Raw genomic sequence first — 16,752 nt, forward strand, 5'->3', positions numbered from 1 at the left:
TACAGAGGGGAGGAAAAGCCCAGCCTTACAGTCAAACTGGGGTTTGCATTCTGATACAGAAATATACAGCGGGTTTGTAACCACACGCACAAAGAACACTTTGTACATAGATTCAGTTATATTCTTTATTGTTGAAAGAGTTCTGGAATGTTTTGGTCTCCCTGAGCTGGCAAACTGATGAAAACATTGGTCCGTCCTGTAGTTTTTTCTTGTAAATTTATATGAGGGAGATGAACAAGCAGCAGACTGCACAAGAAGCTATTTCAGAATAGTGTCCCAAAGTAAAGAGAGAGTAAGGATAGAGACAGAAGATGTCAAGTACTGTGACTAAAATGATACAGGAAGAACTTAAGGTGGAATCAGAAAACAAGTTAAACTGCACTCCTATGCTTCGGACTTCTTCAGGACATCCAGAAACCTGCCTTTGTAATGACCCGGTCCTCAGATATGCCAACATGAAAGGGAAGGTTTGTAGCAAGGCAGCACGACATCAACGCAACCTATTGTCAAGTTGGGAGCTGAGAAAAAGTACTGCCTACGTATTTTGTATGACCACAGAAACATCGCTGGGAACCTGCAAGGGAAAAACGCTCCCACAGTTCATAAAATCCTCAGCGACATTTATTACACGTAACTAACCAAAATAGCTAACCTATTAACCTGTCACCTATGCAGCTCCTGATCTCTCATTTACCTCTTCACCCTTCTCCTGCTTCCTAATACCGCGCTGAACTTCTTCAGGCTCCACGACGAGTAGTAATCGTGGTGCTATTAATGTGACAGTCGGCAGCCTCCTCCTCCTTCACCTGGCCTCACATGGATTCCGTGACATTAGACATAAAGCTTCAGATCAAATCGTCGAGTTTGCGAGACTTTTTCCAGTATAATTTTTCCAACTGAAATGCTGAAGGAGCTCTTAGTACACCCACATAATTCTCCTCAGCTCTAGGATTCTTCGGTCTTTGTCCTACACCATCCTACTTTCTGAATAATAATCAAAATACTGTAATTAACTGGACACACCTGTGAGCCTGGAAGCAAAGAAAGAGTCTGTGACACCCTGATCTGAAGAGCACTGCCGCTGTTAATACTGAAGTATTACTAGATTAATTATATTTAATTGGTTAACTCATGATCTAGCATGTGAAATGAAAAAAAAAAGCATTTTACACACCAGAAAATTGTTGGGAAAATTAATATCAGTTAGAATGGGGAAGGGCTATTTTAGTAACTTGCAGCATAATAAAATGGTAACTAGGAAATAGTCGGGGATAATCATACTGACTTTGAATATGTTGCAAGATAAAGCCCTTATTTAGCTGGCTAATTTCATGGCATTTTGAAAAACACATTACTCAATTAATGGTTTAAGGAAATACTTTGCGACTATTCATGAATATATACAAAATGCTCTGCGTTTTCCATGTTTTCACCAGAAAAAAGGAAGTATGGGTTCTTAATGGGTAATCATAACAATCCCATACTGAGACATTAACTGAAATAAAAGATGAAATTAAAAGCTGACTGCCCCTCCGAAGTCACCCGGCTGCCACAGCGATGCAGCCAGCGACGATCCAGGGCGACACAAGGCAGCCATTCTAACGGAATAAAGACGACTTTCATCTCCGGGTTTCTCCAGCTAGAACAACGCGACGGTGGCCCACGACAACATCAGCAGATGGTCCGAGTCCAGTTGTAGGATACGCACCCCAAAATGCCCCGCAACAGGCTCACAACTTACTGTACACGGGAGCCCTTGAGTTCTTGAAGTCGTTTTTTCTAAGTCGTGGCTGAGAAACATCAGCAGTACAGGACGGAAAGCTTGGTTTTCAGCTACCGGATCCTCCTACGTGGATAACTAGAAGACTTTGACCTAAAGTCCCCTTGTCCTAGTTTCTAATTCACTTTTATGCAGATGAGATGACAGGATATCGAAACTGGCTAATACTTTCATAAATGAAAATCGCAAGATTTACTCATCTGAGTAACCGTAATGAGGTTTGCTTGCAGGATCAGGCTTATTCTGCATATAGAAAGGAGTGAATCCCTAATTCACAAGAAGCAAAATGAGAAATACTCATAAAAAGGGGATGTGCTAACTCTCATAAAACGTTATTTGAAACTGCAGTGTGCAGCGTTCAGACTGAAATGTCATTTCCAATCATGAGTGTCCCTTTAAGCAAAAAAAATCCAACACGGAAGAACTAAAAGGAGAAAAAGAGCAGCTGATGAAACACTCCCATCACTTTTTCGTTAATTATACCCCAGAATGTTTCACAAAATTGAGTAACGGAGGAAAACAGAAAAGATCTTTTTATTTTTGTAGCACATTCCTTTGGCAAATGCAGGATAAAGCCCATCATGTGAGTTGAACAGTAAATGAAGGCCTTATGCTTTATAAAAATTCTCCTATTGTCCCGGGAAGGATGAGAGTCAAACACAACAGTTTCAGCAGTGCTCTAAGTCTTGTAAATAAAGTTAGCAGACAGGAATCAGCAGACTGTTTGGGGAGGTGAAAAAAAAAAAAAAAAAAGAGAGAGAAAATACTCTTTTTGTACACAAAACTTAGGCACACTGCTGCTGCATTTCAGACCTGACTTCACTGCGCTGTACCAGAGATTAATTGGACCTACACAATTTAGCAAACAGCATATGACATCCATCTACCTTTGCTGCTTCAGCATCCTCCCAAAAATATATAATGCAGGATTTTAAATAGTACGTTAGCCCAGTTTCCTTTCACAAAGTCTTACAGCGAAGTTTAGGAAAATTCCAAAAGTAGCATATTGATTGCCTCTGGGATTTTCCACTTAGCAATTTAATAGAAAATTACACCCTTACCCAATCTGTGAGGTTTCCATAACCTCCCTCATGAATTTAATTTTCCAGAGTCTAATAAATTTTACCATTAAGCGTATTTTCTGATATTGCTTCGCCATTAAGCCTATTTCCTGATTTTTTTTTTTTGGAACGGGGCATACCGTCTGCACAATTTTTGGACAGCACCTTGCACAAGAGAAATCAGGTCTGACTATGTCTACGCTCACAGTTAGGATACAAATCACTATTGTTAATATTCAATCTGCTTTCCTCTTGCTAATCTTACTTCGTTATTCCAAGTGATAGGGTCAGTCAATATTACTGGAGCCAATGGGATTCTCCTGGGTACTCTGACGAGCCCAAGGGAAGATCTGCATTTGCATCTGTTCGAGTAGGCGTATGCAAGTATCACATACTCTTCTTGTCATAACACAGCCTGACTACACTTAAAACACAAGATGATGATCGGGAGCTGTGTTTTCAGTTATTGGTAGTCATAACTGTAAAAGCCTGGGTCCTTCCTCTACAGGCAACAGGCAAAAGCACTCTTGACTGTAAAAAAAAGGTACACCGCAAACTAATTTAGGCAAAAGCACTCTTGACTGTAAGAAAAACGCTACAGCAGAAACAAATCGTGCGCAGTAAGCGAACTGGAAGTATGGCTGAAGGCGTCAAGCGGTGAATACATCCAAGCACTGATTTCAGCGGCGGCCGGGCCACCCGCATGGCTACGGTGACCTCCTGGTGACCAGCGGAGGGTCGCCAGGCGCGCCAAATCTCGCTCCTCCGGAGCACCGAGACTCTCCTCCTCTTACTACAGCGATCCGCGTTTAACCAACGCGGGCGAAACTCGGCGTCCTTCGGCACGCTCCCCCAGGCCTCGGTCCACGACGCAAGCGGGCACATCGTTGCGATAATTACTGTAAAACACGGTAATGAGCAGCTGTTAGCGTCCGCCAAGCCCCGTTGCTGGGTTTTGCCTACTTTCCGCACGCCGCGGCCCCGCCAGCGCCAAGTTCAACCCCATCCCCGCCGGACCTCGGCCCGGGAACGTCGCCGGTCCCGCTAAACGCGACGAGTTTCCCCCCCCCGGCCCCTCAGGGAGCCCCGCGCCGCCGACGGGGCCCGCGGGCGGCCGAGCGGCCCCGAGCGCCCGGCGGCGGCGCCAAGGCCGCGCCGAGAGGCCGCCGCTCCCTCACGGCCGGGCACCCCCTGCCCGCCGGGGAACGGCGGGGCCGCAGCGCCTTGCCGGGGGCGGGAAGCGGGGACCGGCGGCGGCGGGGCACGGCGCGGCAGGGGGGAGCGCGGCGGTGCCCGTGAGGGGGGTGCCGGTGAGGGGGGGCGGAGGCGGCGGGAGGGGGGACACAAAATGGCGCTGCCCTCTCAGCCCCTCTCCCTGCAGCCCCCCTCTCCGCCACCCCCGCGGCGGGGCCCGGCGGCGCCGGCCGCTTTCCCCGGCGTGTCGTGTGGCGACGGGCCGGCCTCGGGGTGGCGGCTTACGGCCGGGGCTGGCGGAACGGCCGCGGGGCGCGCCGGGCTGCGCGCCGCCTTCCCCCAGCAGGTGGCACCGGGGTCCCGGAGCCGGCGGCGAGCCATTGCGGGCCGCCCTTCGCCGCCGGGCCGCGGCCGCGCAGCCGGCGGGGGGGAAGGCGGCGGCGGCGCTGCCCGGCATCGCCCCCGCGGGGCTCCCCCCGCCGCACCCCGCTTTCCCTCAAACTTTGGGGCGGGAGGTACGGGGAAGGGGAGGGGGGGAAGACCGGAGCCAACTTGTCCCGGATCCCTTTATTCACCGCCGGAGCCGCCGTCTCCCAACCCCCGCGTGTTTTTGCTGATTAAAGAGACGGACCTTGGTCCTGCCACCGCCGGGTGGCCGCCCGGCCGCCCCGCTCCTTCCTGCCCGCACCATGGAGTTCACCCAGAGGAAGAGAAGCAGGAAATCCCAAAGCTTTAAACTGATCAACGAAGGTAAAGGCGGCGGCGGCGGCGGCCGGGGGGCGGCGGGGGCGGCCCGGGCTTTGTTCCCTCGCCGGGGGCAGCCCCGACTTTTGCAGCGGGGGGAGCGGGGGGTTACGAAACGGCGGCGCTGCCGCTGCCCCCGGCGCCTCTCCCTCCCCGTATCTGTTATTTAACTCCGCAATCCTGTGCTTGAACTCCCCGAAACCATTGCACGCCTTTTATTATTTTTTTAAACCCCCCCTCCTCTTTTTTTTTTTTTAAATTATTTTTTTGCATGTGTGTTACGTGTTGTTTCAGCCCCCCCCCCCCCCCCAAACCACCCCAGAAAGGTGGACGTGTTGGGTTTTGTTGGTTTTTTTTTTCCAGGCAGATCTTGCACAAAATAAAGTTGGATCGTGTTTCGTGGTAAATCCTCCTTTGGGGGGGGGAGAAAAGGTAAAATCGGGAAGCGAGCAAAAAATAATGACACTTGAGCAGCAACGGACCTTCTTAGTATTCAACTCTTGTGGATTTATTGTGTTTTGGGTGGTTTTTTTCCTCCCCTTGACTGCGTACATCCGCGTATTTCAAAGAAAAGCCGAATAGAGGTTGCTTTATTAAAAATCCACGCAGCTAATTAATTGTACGTGGGCAGGGGAGAGCCGCTGGCGTGTAACTTGTTCGCTCGGGGTGTGTTTGCTTTTGGAAAAGAGGATATTTTAAAAGGGATCGCGGGGGGAAATATTTGGATTCATGTTGGGGAGGAAGCACAGCTCTGTGTTTCAGTCTTGTGGTTGTTTTTTTTTTTTTTTTCAATAATAAATATTAAAAAGCTACAGGCGCTGGTAGGCATTTTAACAGGTGGACTTCGCAGCCGTAGGGATTTATTTGGGTTGGGGCTTTATCCTTTCTCTGGCCAATGAGATCTTTTTGCCCTGATGGATTTGACTTGAGATCTTTTTTTTCCTTTTGTGTTTCCAAGTATTGGATGGGAACATCTCCATGAAACGCCGTGTGTGTCCTGCATGCCAAGTTCAGGGCAGGTGACTGCTTGGGTGTAATGTCACGCTTGGGAAAGGGGACACACACACGCGAGTATCAAGACTTGCTGGCTGAAGAGCAATGTCTTCGCAGGCGCTCGGCAAAATCACGTTCAATGTGAAGAAATTTAAAGATGGAAATAAACTCACTTGGTAGGAATAGTAAATAATGACTGCTGTATCGTCATAGGGGAGTCTGGAGCACCGCACATACTCCCTCCCTGTTAAAAACTAGAGGGGCAGTGACCCGTCAGACTTGTCTGAAATGTATTGGAGGTCTGTGTGCATTAGCAAACCTATCAAGGGTTTAATTTCTAGGGAGAACAGGTTTGGTTTGTGGGGTTTTGATATCGAACATGCTCCCGACTCAGAGGCAGAGTTAGTGCAGGTCTGGGCTGCAGCCTGGGGGGGTGAAAGTGAAACATGTGGAAAAGCAAAACTGAAATTGAAGATACGGTTTTATTTCTGTCCTAATGGAGCTGTAAAAAGAATATGTGCGCCGTCAGAAATAGATGACTATTTTGCCAAGTCTCAGTTGCCACTCATTGCAGGTTTAGCTATGCCTCGGTGTGTAAGACAATCTATTTAACCTTGTTTTAATAGGTAAATTCAGTTATGATGGTACATTATTAGTAATTCTTATTTTAGCTGGGGTCTCTTTTTGGACATGGAAAGGCAAATAGAGAGCTACACTGAAAACACGTTCTAGAGAGAAAATTATATCTTTGTACTTTGAGAATGGAGGAGATAAAAATCACATTTTGCATGTGAGTCTGCACTCACATACTCTTTTGCTATCACAGTTGATTAGAAAGATAATTATGTATAAATAGTTGTCTCTTGTAATTGGCCTTTGCCTCTTGCTGGAGTCATTCCGTAATGTCACAGTTTAGTATTTACTGTTGTGAAATTGATATGGATTTCACAGCGGACAGTGACATCTGAGGCAGAAGAAGGAAACCAAAGAGAAAAGGGTGTGCTGTGTCGATTCGTTGGTAACACACCATATGTTAACGATGTGTGCCCGTACAGTGCTTGTTCTGTCCCAAAAAAAACTTCAGAGCACCTTATCGAGTCGATCAATAATGACCAGATCGAGAGGAAATCCATTCCTGCACTAAAACACAGCTGCCTCTGGGGTGAAATGTGGTGACTTTAAGGCAGCAGCTGTAGATCAGAAGAATATTGTGACCAGCTGGATATACAGAGGGAAGTGCTAGAGAAGAAACCATGTGTAATCTATATATCTAAGGACCATGAGTCTGTAAGTCATTTAATTCCTAGTTTCCACATACTCACTCCTAGCGGATCTCGGACACCCTTGAGAGGATGAAAATGCAGAGTGTGGTGGGTTGACCTTGGCTGGCCACCAGGTGCCCACCAAGCCGCTCCATCGCTCCCCCTCCTCAACAGGACAGCTAATGACTGTGGAAGGCAGTTGGCATAAATCCCATCGTTTTCGCCCTGTGAAAGGAGCCTTTACTTCCTTGACGTCGTACCTCAAACTTCACCTTTACCCGTTTCACTCGCTGGGCGTGCTCGGTAGGCAGAGGAACCCTTTGCGTAGCACCTCATCGCTGACCTCTCCAACTCCCTGTTGTGTTTTTTTTTTCTCCCTCATTTTCTTTCCAGGCCCTTTTCTTTCTTTTGCGTCACTGTGTTCGGCTTGATTCTAGTTTACTTATTGGGTTGTTCCTCCTCTCGTGCCCTCGAGACAGTCATGCTGTACAAATAAACAGCATATAACAAAAAAAAGTTTGGCTTCCAGCAGACCTTTCTGATCCCGTAGCTGTTTTGTCAGAGGCGCAGGTGTGCTGCTCGCGGGAGGAGGAGCTGCTTGTGCCGCCCTCCGTTTCTGTTGTGCCTTTTAAGTGAATCCCCCAAAGTGCTCTTCCATAAGTTAATCTCTACCTCGCTTTTTGTGAGGCGGGTAAACATAAAAACCAGTTTATGGAGGGAGTAGCTGAGAGCGTTGGGAACTGGGAGGGTGTTAAAGGAGTTAGGTGGGGAGGTGGCTGTTTCAAGACACTGAATATATTGTTCAGTCTTGTGCGATTTGCTGAAGGACAAAGCGTGTGCCAGTAGCAGAGTCAGAAATAGCATCCAGGAGAGCTGCCTTTAGAGTTCTTTTTTTTTTTTCCTTCGACTTACTATTCCCTCTGTACACACATGTAAACAAAGCTCTGGTTTTACTGAACACCTGCCTGGGATTACTGAAGAGACCTTCACAGGAAAAATATTCTTTTATCTGAAATAGAAATTCAATGGTGAATTTTTTTTTTTTTTAATCCTGTAACATCTCTGAATACGAGATGCTAATGTTTATTCTTAGGGTCACCACAGACGTTAGTTTCTATAGGTGAATATCCTAAGGTGTCCCTGATCCTCCTTTCTTGGGAATTCAGAGGCCAGTGACACCAAGATGAGTCAGTATAGCTGAACGATGCAGCTCTAATGTACATTGCTGATTTTCTGATTGAGGTGAAGTTTGAAAGTTTCCCTTGGTCTCTGGGAAGGTAAAGTTTTCATTATAAATCTGCTTTCCATCTGTAAAGCAAAAAGCCAGATAATTGGCATCTGGTGGGATAATTTGCTGTGAAAATGAACACAGTAATTTAGGGCAGGCATAGCTGTTCCCTAAAATCTGTGAAATATTTGAGCTGAGTCTCTCCAGTGTGAGCAAAGTTGGTTTTTTTTTTTTTTAGGAGGTGCTGATACAGAGCACATTTTCTGTGGTTAATTTGATGTACATGAAATAAACTGCAGATATATTGATAAATTATGTAGTAAAACTCTAGCAATGTGTTCAGTGTTCATTTTTTCCAGATCACTTGAGTTCTAATTTTTTTTATCGTTTTTCATTCCAGATTACCATCATGAGATATATAAGATCTCTGACTACAGCAATGATGTTAATGGGGAGACCAAAGAAACACAACCAGTTTTTTTAGGTATGTGCTTGTGTTGATTAATTTCCGAGCAACATAGCGTGGCCATTTGCAATTAGGGAGGAAAAAAATCTCTGTGCAAGCACAGGAAGCGCCTGCCATTGTTTAATATGACGTTCTTTTCAAGACCCTTTTATTCTACGAATTGCCAATATATCCTTTATTAACACTGCTAAAAGTTGTAATTTCAGACATAAATGTTTATTAGTGTCTACACACAGTGCTAATTATCACTCACTCAGAGAGCCAGATGCTGACTCTGCAGTTTTGCAGCTCTGTGCTCACCCCATTTACATTGCATATTCGCTGGCATGCTTCACTGGCAATAGTTTGTGTAATTGGGGTATTACATCTTTGACATCTGGATAACAGAAATTCAATTTCCAGGAAGCTGCTATTTGTTTGGTTTTGCTTCTGCCTTGGGTGGGATAGAGGATTAATGTGCTGTCTTAATGTAATGTCCTTTCACCTCTGTAGCCTGCCTGCTAATCCTGCCATGGCAAAATTAAATTAAATCAACAGTTAAAAATGTGTAAAGAAAACAGAGAAGTAATATAGAGTCTGCAGCATGATATATACTACAGCATGATAGGACTGGTTATCAGTGAACCTTTATCTTTTCCCATGTGTGCTTTCTGTCCTGTATAACTCCTCAGCTGCAGAGTGGTTCTTCCTTTCCTCCTTCCAGCCCCCTCCCGTCGTATCTAGGACCTCACCTGGGTGCCGCACCTCTTGGCAAAAATTTGGCGGGCCAAATTCAGAGGAGTAAGGGCCAGATTTTTGAGCTACAATAATGACTCTTGCTGTATAAAGCAAGCTCTTTGACACCTTGCTCAGGCTTTCGAGAAAGCAGGTGCCTCTGCAGCGAGAAATTTGGAGGTGTCTGCCTCTTCTTAACTGAACCAGGAGCCTGAACATTTTTGTAGGGTGATTTACCTGTTCTGTAGTCTGTGCGTGTTGCCGCCTGGAGCCAGCGAGAAGCTTTGGTCCCGAGTGTGTGAATCAGCACCTGAAGTCAATCTGCACGCAAAATGCCTTTGTCTCCTTAGTTCATAGTGCCACATCCTCTCCTAGAGGTCAGCAGCAAATGGGAGAGAAAAGGAAGACCTCTTGGGCAGCGTGGAATCTTCTGACGGTTGGAATACTTACATGGGGGTGAGAGCTGCGTTAAATTCCCTTCTCAGCTTCTCGCCGTTAGGATTTTGAGCAAATATTTCTTCCCTACGCCCATTTCCAGGGAGAAGCGAAGGTGGCTGCTGTGCTTTGTGTTTGGATTTCGTGTTCTGTAAGCACTTTTGGTGAAGTCTGATACACCTGATGGAGTGAGCTCCACCAGAGGTTTACTTCGAATGCTTTCTCTTCCAACCCTAAATCATGATGAAGCTTTGGCAGGAGTTAGGCATCTAGTTGCTTAAGCCAGGATGCTTCTAAGAATGTGCAGGAGTCTGTGCTTTGACGTGTGTGCCGCGAGTCAGACCAATTGATTTTGATTTTGGTTTGGCTGTGTTGTCTTTCGGTTTGTTTTGGGTTTTTTTTTTTTTGATTGTGCCTAGCTTTTCATGGTGACTGAATGTGCTCTGGCATTTAAGTGCCTAAAGTTCACCTTTTCAAGAGCCAGTCAGAATTTAACCTTTAAGAATGTGAGTCCTATCAAGGATCTTCCTTATCAGGTACTGAAGCACAGAGTTGCCGTCCTGGGAGCCCACCTTCAGTTGCTGTGAAAAGAAAAAGGTGCCTCACCTTCTGGTGAGGTCCTGAGTGTCCAACTTTCAGATTTCCTCAAGGCGTGTTGGTTTTGACAAGACTGAATGATGTATGACCATGCACGATTTGTAGGCTAGGCTGGTTTTTTTTTCTTCCCTTGGGGGTTGGGTTCAGTTCAGTAAGTTACTCAGAGCTCACGTAACCTTCTCCACTTTATTTGCGATAGGTTACTTTGGTGTCCCCTTTTATCCAGATTCCAGTTGACAAAGGCATCTACATCTGAGATGTAGGGAAAGCAGTGTCAGGGACTGAACTCAACTGAAAGCACTTGAAATCTGAGCTCCCACCTTTCGGCAGGGATCTAGGATGAGTGGCGGTTGGCATTCCAGCTTTCCTTTAAAAAATTTCACGTTTCATGGAGTAACTTTTCATTGTGCTTCAGGGATGGTGGGATCACAACACTCTCCCCAGCTCGGTGTTCTGTCCACTAGTAAAGAGTCTCAGGGTATAATGGCTGCTTCACTCGATTTCACTGTTGTATGCCAAAATTGATCCCAGAAGGATGTTCACTCCAACTTGTTGGTTTAGTGTCAAGTTTGTTCTCCAATTTAGGTGTTTTAACTGATCCATGGGATCAGCTGTTGAAACCTCAATGGGATGCAGCCTTTAGTATGTGAATGGATGTTAAGATACATCACTGAAACTGTTGCCTTTGGAAAAGGTGAAATGTTAGTGCCATTTTATGAACGAGTGAAGCTTTATCTGGAATAGCATGTGCGTATGTTTTGGTTGCACACTTGAGAATGATGAACTCAAACTGAAGAGATGCACTGTCAAGAAGAGGGGAGCTTCTAGGGTAAATGAGTAAATCAGAAGAATCCAGTTTGTTTAACATGCAGATGAATTAAGAATCAAATGTCCGGAAAGACCTGTTGAACCTAGAGCGTCTTTTTTGCACCAGCACAGATGGGCAAAACGTGGCTTTGTGTAAACATAGGCTGCAAATTGGAGGAAGCTTCAGCGCAATTAGAGGAACACGGTACTGGACGTGATGGTTGCGATGGTATAAAGCCCAACTGCTTTTTGAATAGATCTTGGTAAGCTTAGGAAGGTTGCTTCTGTGATGCAGTGGAGGAGTTTGCAGAATTCGGGGGGGAAATATCACCACTGAATTTTGCAGGCGAGGACTGGCATCTCTTTTGTTTTGAAGGAAAGGGCTTAGTTATCTGATATAGGAGAGACTGCTCGACCTGAAAAGCAGGAGGCAGCCTGAAGTGAAGTGCTTAAACCTTGAATATGGACAAGCTTTAAGACAGACGTGACTTCAGCTTTTACCAGTTGCCAGCATAAACCTTCCTGTCACAGGGCTTCTAGCCCAGACTTGGACAAGCCCATGAGGGGACTGTACAACGATATCTTGTGGACAACACTGGTTAAACCTAGCTTGTCTATAAAAAAATATCTTTTGCATACACCACATCGGTTTTTTTCAGTCTTAATATTTTATTATCATCACAAAAAAAGCGGAAATATAATATACCTCCAGACTGAGTGTTTTTACAATGCTTTCAACTTGAAATTCAGGCTCTATGTTTGAAAGGTTAATGTAGAAAACTAATTATATTATCCTGGTAACCAAATGTGTGATGAGACATTTGTCTGTGTAATTAACAGTGAAGAACTTTTATAGTTTCATAAAATCGAATGCTACGCGCAGTGTGCTTGGAGCATTTGTTTTGAAGAGATGTCCAAAACAGAGATGTTTATGACTGATATAAAGTGGAACTGAAATGTACTGTAATGCAGGTGTCTGTAGATTTTACAGCATTTCGCATTGTTGAAATGGAAGGCAGCAGATTAATAACTTTGCTATGTCATGGTAAAAATAAATAATGTGTTCTTGGAGCAGGGGAGCGATGCATAAGTTACTCACTAATTTCAAGAATTTATTCTGTCCCAGAAATAATATCTTTTGCAATTTATTCACAGAGCAAAAGTTGACTTAACACAACTCTGTGAAGTTACTTGTTACTTTTAATAGAATTATATTGATTGTTACAATAGTAGCTTCTGTAATTAAGACTGCATAAAAGTTTATTTTATATATCTGTGTTCTCCAGTGATCTAACTTCATAAAGCATTTCACTTTGGGGCTGAAGCATGATCTTGACCTGGGATATTTCCGAGAACTGGGGGAAGTTGTTGCGTCCAAAGAAGGGCAACGAAGTTGGTGAAGGGTGTGGAGCACAAGTCTGGTGAGGAGAGGCTGAGGGAACCAGGGTTGTTTAGTCTGGAGAAGAGGAGGCTGAGGGGAGACCTTATTGCTCTCTGCAACTGCCTGAAACGAGGTTGTAGCAAGGTGGGGTCTCTTCTCCCAAGTAATAAGCAATAGGATAAGAGGAAATGGCCTCAAGCTGCACCAGGGCAGATTTAGGTTGGATATTAAGGGAACACTTCTTCACCAGAAGGGCAGTCAGGCACTGGAACAGGCTGCCCAGGGAAGTGGTTGAGTCTCCATCCTTGGAGGTATTTAAAAAGACGGGTAGACGTGGTGCTTAGGGACATGGTTTAGTGGTGGACTTGGCAGTGCTGGGTTAATGGTTGGACTTGATGATCTTAAGGGTCTTTTCCAACCTAAATGATTCTGTGATTCTATATGTATCATTATTTTTTTAATTATGTGACCTCGTTAATATATACATTTATTGTGGTTGCTTACTTGTCCTTTCCTGAGTGATTTAACTGTTGCATTGTGGCATGGAAGTGTGTAACTTGTGCTTCTGTACCTGCTCCTGTTGGGTGTTTCTAAACTGTTTCACCAAGCTCTTCAAAAGAGTTATTTTCTGGTGGTGGTGGCCGGGCCACCTAGGCTGATCCAGCTTCCAGAGAAATAACCCCCCAAATCCTGAATGGTCCCAGGGTCTGATTCTCGTTTTGATTCTACAAATTGCATTGCTTATGTTAGTGTTTGTGATGCTTATTAACTTTCTGTGTCTCGTCGTAGGCAGGGGCGTCAATCAAGCCGTGTGCTTCCCTGCTTGGTTTGGGAGTAGGGGGTCTAGTTTGAGGGCGTTGCAGTTTTCCTGCAGGTATAATCTTAGTGCTTTGTGCAGTGATATGAAGATAAGTAAGTGCTTTTAAATGATGTTTTAGAGCACTGTAAGATGCCTCAACTAAGACAGCTTAAATGTCCCTGTATGTTAGCTTCGGGTAGTCAAAGTCCCCGGCTCATAACTCATGTTGCTTGCGTGACCCTCTGACATTGTTCGTGACCACTGCTCTCCCTGCTGACTTGGGGTTTAGGTTTTTAATTCGCAAAGCGTGTTGTTGCCTGTGTTACTTGTTCAATATACACTCTTATAGGCCAGCAAAGACTGGGGATCACTTATTTGAGAAATGCTTGCTTACCCCATCAATTTAGCTACAGAGATGCCCCGTTCAAATTATCCACAGAGCAGTCACAACAACTTTCCATGTGATTTAGGAAACCTTTGATCCGATAAGGAATCATGTGCATGGCTCCTCTATTTTCCCCATGCTGACTTTCACGATTTTCTGTTTCAGGACTGCTTGCGGTGCAAGGTGACAGTGGCAAAAATATCTTGAGATTTGAAAGTTACGGTTTGATGCGGGCATAGTTTTTGCTAAGAAGGGATGCTTAGCTCCCTTCTAGGATAAGTGGCCTTTAAGGAAATCCTTGAATACCGTGTAACATCCAAAAAGGTGTTTTGGTGAGTTCAGCCTGGCTGTGCATCGGAGACGTGTGCTGTGCATGCACGTGCCTCCCGGTTCCTTCAGCTGCTCTGAATTCACCCGTACAAAATCTTCAAACACAGCAGCCGAGTTTTGCTGGCCCTCTTCCAGGAAGGGCAGCATTCAAGTGGTGTCTAATAAACTGGCGTTTAAGATGTTTGGTTATATAACCCTTTGCAATTATTTATTATCTTTTATTGAGCTTTCAAGCCGTATGCATCGACTTCCACTTTTTCTCACCTCTGAAGACTTGTTTCCTTACAAACCAGGCTAATGTTGTCAGCTCACATGTGCTTGTCTAGCTGTCTGTCGCTGCCGTTCCTACCCTCCCGATAGCTTCTGAACTCATCCACCAATTTCAGCCTAGTTTGACACAAAGGTGGAAATCTGTGAGATACAAAGTACGTTCAGCAGGCAGCCTGACGGAGGAAAAAACCCTGGTTGTATAGCCAAGAAAGGAAGGGTTTCTGTAGGAGTTTCATCTGCCAAAACACAACACAACGTAAAATTAGACATTAATTCATAGAAAAACCAAACTGTATTAAAAAAGTCAATGACTCATGAATATATTGCAAACAGAAATGTTAAAAATAAAGAAATAAATTTCAAAATATTGGGCCAAGAGAACATTATGGTTATTTGTTTATATAAGTCAAAGGAAGAAAACATGAAATACAGATGCTTGTCCAGCCTTTATTCACTCATTTATACACTTTAAAACACATACATTGATTACAGATGTGGTTACCACTTCTCTAATACCAGAATAGAATTAATATGTTAACATATGGATGTGGTTGAATATCATTTTATCATTCTTTGTAACACTATGATAATATTTGACAAATTATTCAGAAAAGTATAGTAACTTCTTTGTAGGCAGTGTGCTATATTTATATTCAGATTAATAAGCATAATAGTGAAAAGACGGTTGGGCATATAGGGGCAAAGAATGAAATTAATGAATTACCAATGATATTTTGTTAACTGGAGTTGTTTACGGGTCTGTTGCTTCAGACAGGTGCACGCTTAGCATGCTGCTTCATCCTAGGACAGTTCTGGTTTCCATTTGGGCATTTGTAATTTTTGACATGTTTAACTTTCAGAACAGGAAGTTCTTAGAGAGTGCACTCTTTCAGTAAGGAAAGAGATTGAAATGAATTTTGGGAAAATTACTTCTTATGAATATTTGATGTAGTACTTATGAAAGGGATTTGTTTTGCCTTTTTTTGTTTTATAAGATTACAGTCAGGCCATGTGGAAAAAATAGGTTGTATATAAGGGGCAATCATAGAAACAACTATAATAGTAATTTAAAAAAATTGTTGATATGTTTTTTGTTATGACTATTATCATCTGTACATACAGGGCTGTAATTTGCCATGCTTCTCTATTTTGAGTAGTGTTTTGTAAGTATTTTAGTGTTTTGCATATGAATTCATTGGTTTCAGATAAAACCAAAGGGATGACATGGGGAATCCAAGTGGCAAAACCTGTAGCCTGCCGGTCCGGGGCATCCCCGTCTCCTCGGAGAGGTGGGGACTCCTGGTATCTGTACAGAGGTACAGGGAGAGGCTGAAATATGCACTGCTCCTCTCCGGCCTCAAAATCTTTCTCAGGAGGCTTTTCACAGATAGGTAATGCAGATTTTTATGTAATAAACTGGTTTTTTTCAGTGCTTGATTATCCCATTCAGCATTTAAAAAGGAAGGCTGGCTTTTGCGTAGGACATAGTAGCTTGAGCTGTTTGGTTCTCTCTCTGTGCCTCATCTTCCTTTTTTTTTTTTTCCCCCCCCATTTTTAAATTACATGGTTATTATCTGTGAAAATCATCAGTAGTGGAATAGGAGGAACAAAACGCTCTCATTGGGCTCTAGAGCTAATAGCCAAATGAGATAACCAGGGAGCAAAAGTTAAATCTGTTACCGTTCCTGCGCCTGCCTACAGATTCGGACGGTGTAACATCAGCTACCCTCCGCTCCTGTCGGGAAGGATGCTGCTGTCGCTGGCCAGTTACAAAGTAAAAGCTGTAAAAAGTCGTAATTGGGATAGGGAGGATGTAAACTTGCACTGAAGACTAAGTCAAGCTTATAGGCTGTATGTTTTTAATACCCTTCCTTACAAAACAGAAGACATATTTTGGAAAAAAAAAAAAAAAAACCAACAAAAAAATGCCAAACAAAAAACCATCAATGACAAAGAATCCAAATAAAAAAAAAACTAAAACAAACAACCCAACAACAAACAAGTTCACAAAGGGGGAATCTCCCAGTTTTAAGTAGGGAGCTCCCTAAACATAAAGACCTGCTTACGTAGGATGCAAGTTCTGGGTTTGCTGTAACATAAATACAGGGTTTTTTTCTATTTGGAAGTAAGTATGCTCATGTCACTGTATAGGAAGGCCTCTATATGAAGGAACAAGGGACCAGAATCAAGGCTGAATAAGCTCAATTAACATTAATATTTTATGTAATTGGGTAAGGGAAATTTAATCTTCCCAACAACGTGTCACCTGGCAAGCATGCAGTCACTACACCCAACAAGAGGAGGTG

At 44.2% G+C, this 16,752-nt stretch overlaps 1 protein-coding gene across 6 annotated transcripts in view; it reads left to right on the forward strand.

Moving 5' to 3' along the window:
- Nucleotides 1-4,484: 4,484 nt before the first annotated feature.
- The window catches only part of BEND7 (BEN domain containing 7), a 48,211-nt gene continuing 35,943 nt past the window's right edge, over nt 4,485-16,752 (forward strand). For 5 of the 6 annotated variants that reach the window (XR_014227939.1, XM_082309699.1, XM_082309700.1 and 2 more), the window contains exons 1-2: nt 4,485-4,785; nt 8,663-8,746. Coding sequence is in view for 5 of the 6 variants with exons in the window: in XM_082309699.1 (XP_082165825.1) it covers nt 4,725-4,785; nt 8,663-8,746 (145 nt within the window). In the remaining variant the exon portion in view is untranslated. The remainder of the gene's footprint in view (nt 4,786-8,662; nt 8,747-16,752) is intronic. The other variant, XM_082309698.1, reaches the window with a different exon arrangement.

This window comes from Platalea leucorodia (assembly GCF_965183815.1).
Source record: "Platalea leucorodia genome assembly, chromosome: 4".
In the NCBI taxonomy this organism is placed as follows: Eukaryota; Metazoa; Chordata; class Aves; order Pelecaniformes; family Threskiornithidae; genus Platalea; species Platalea leucorodia.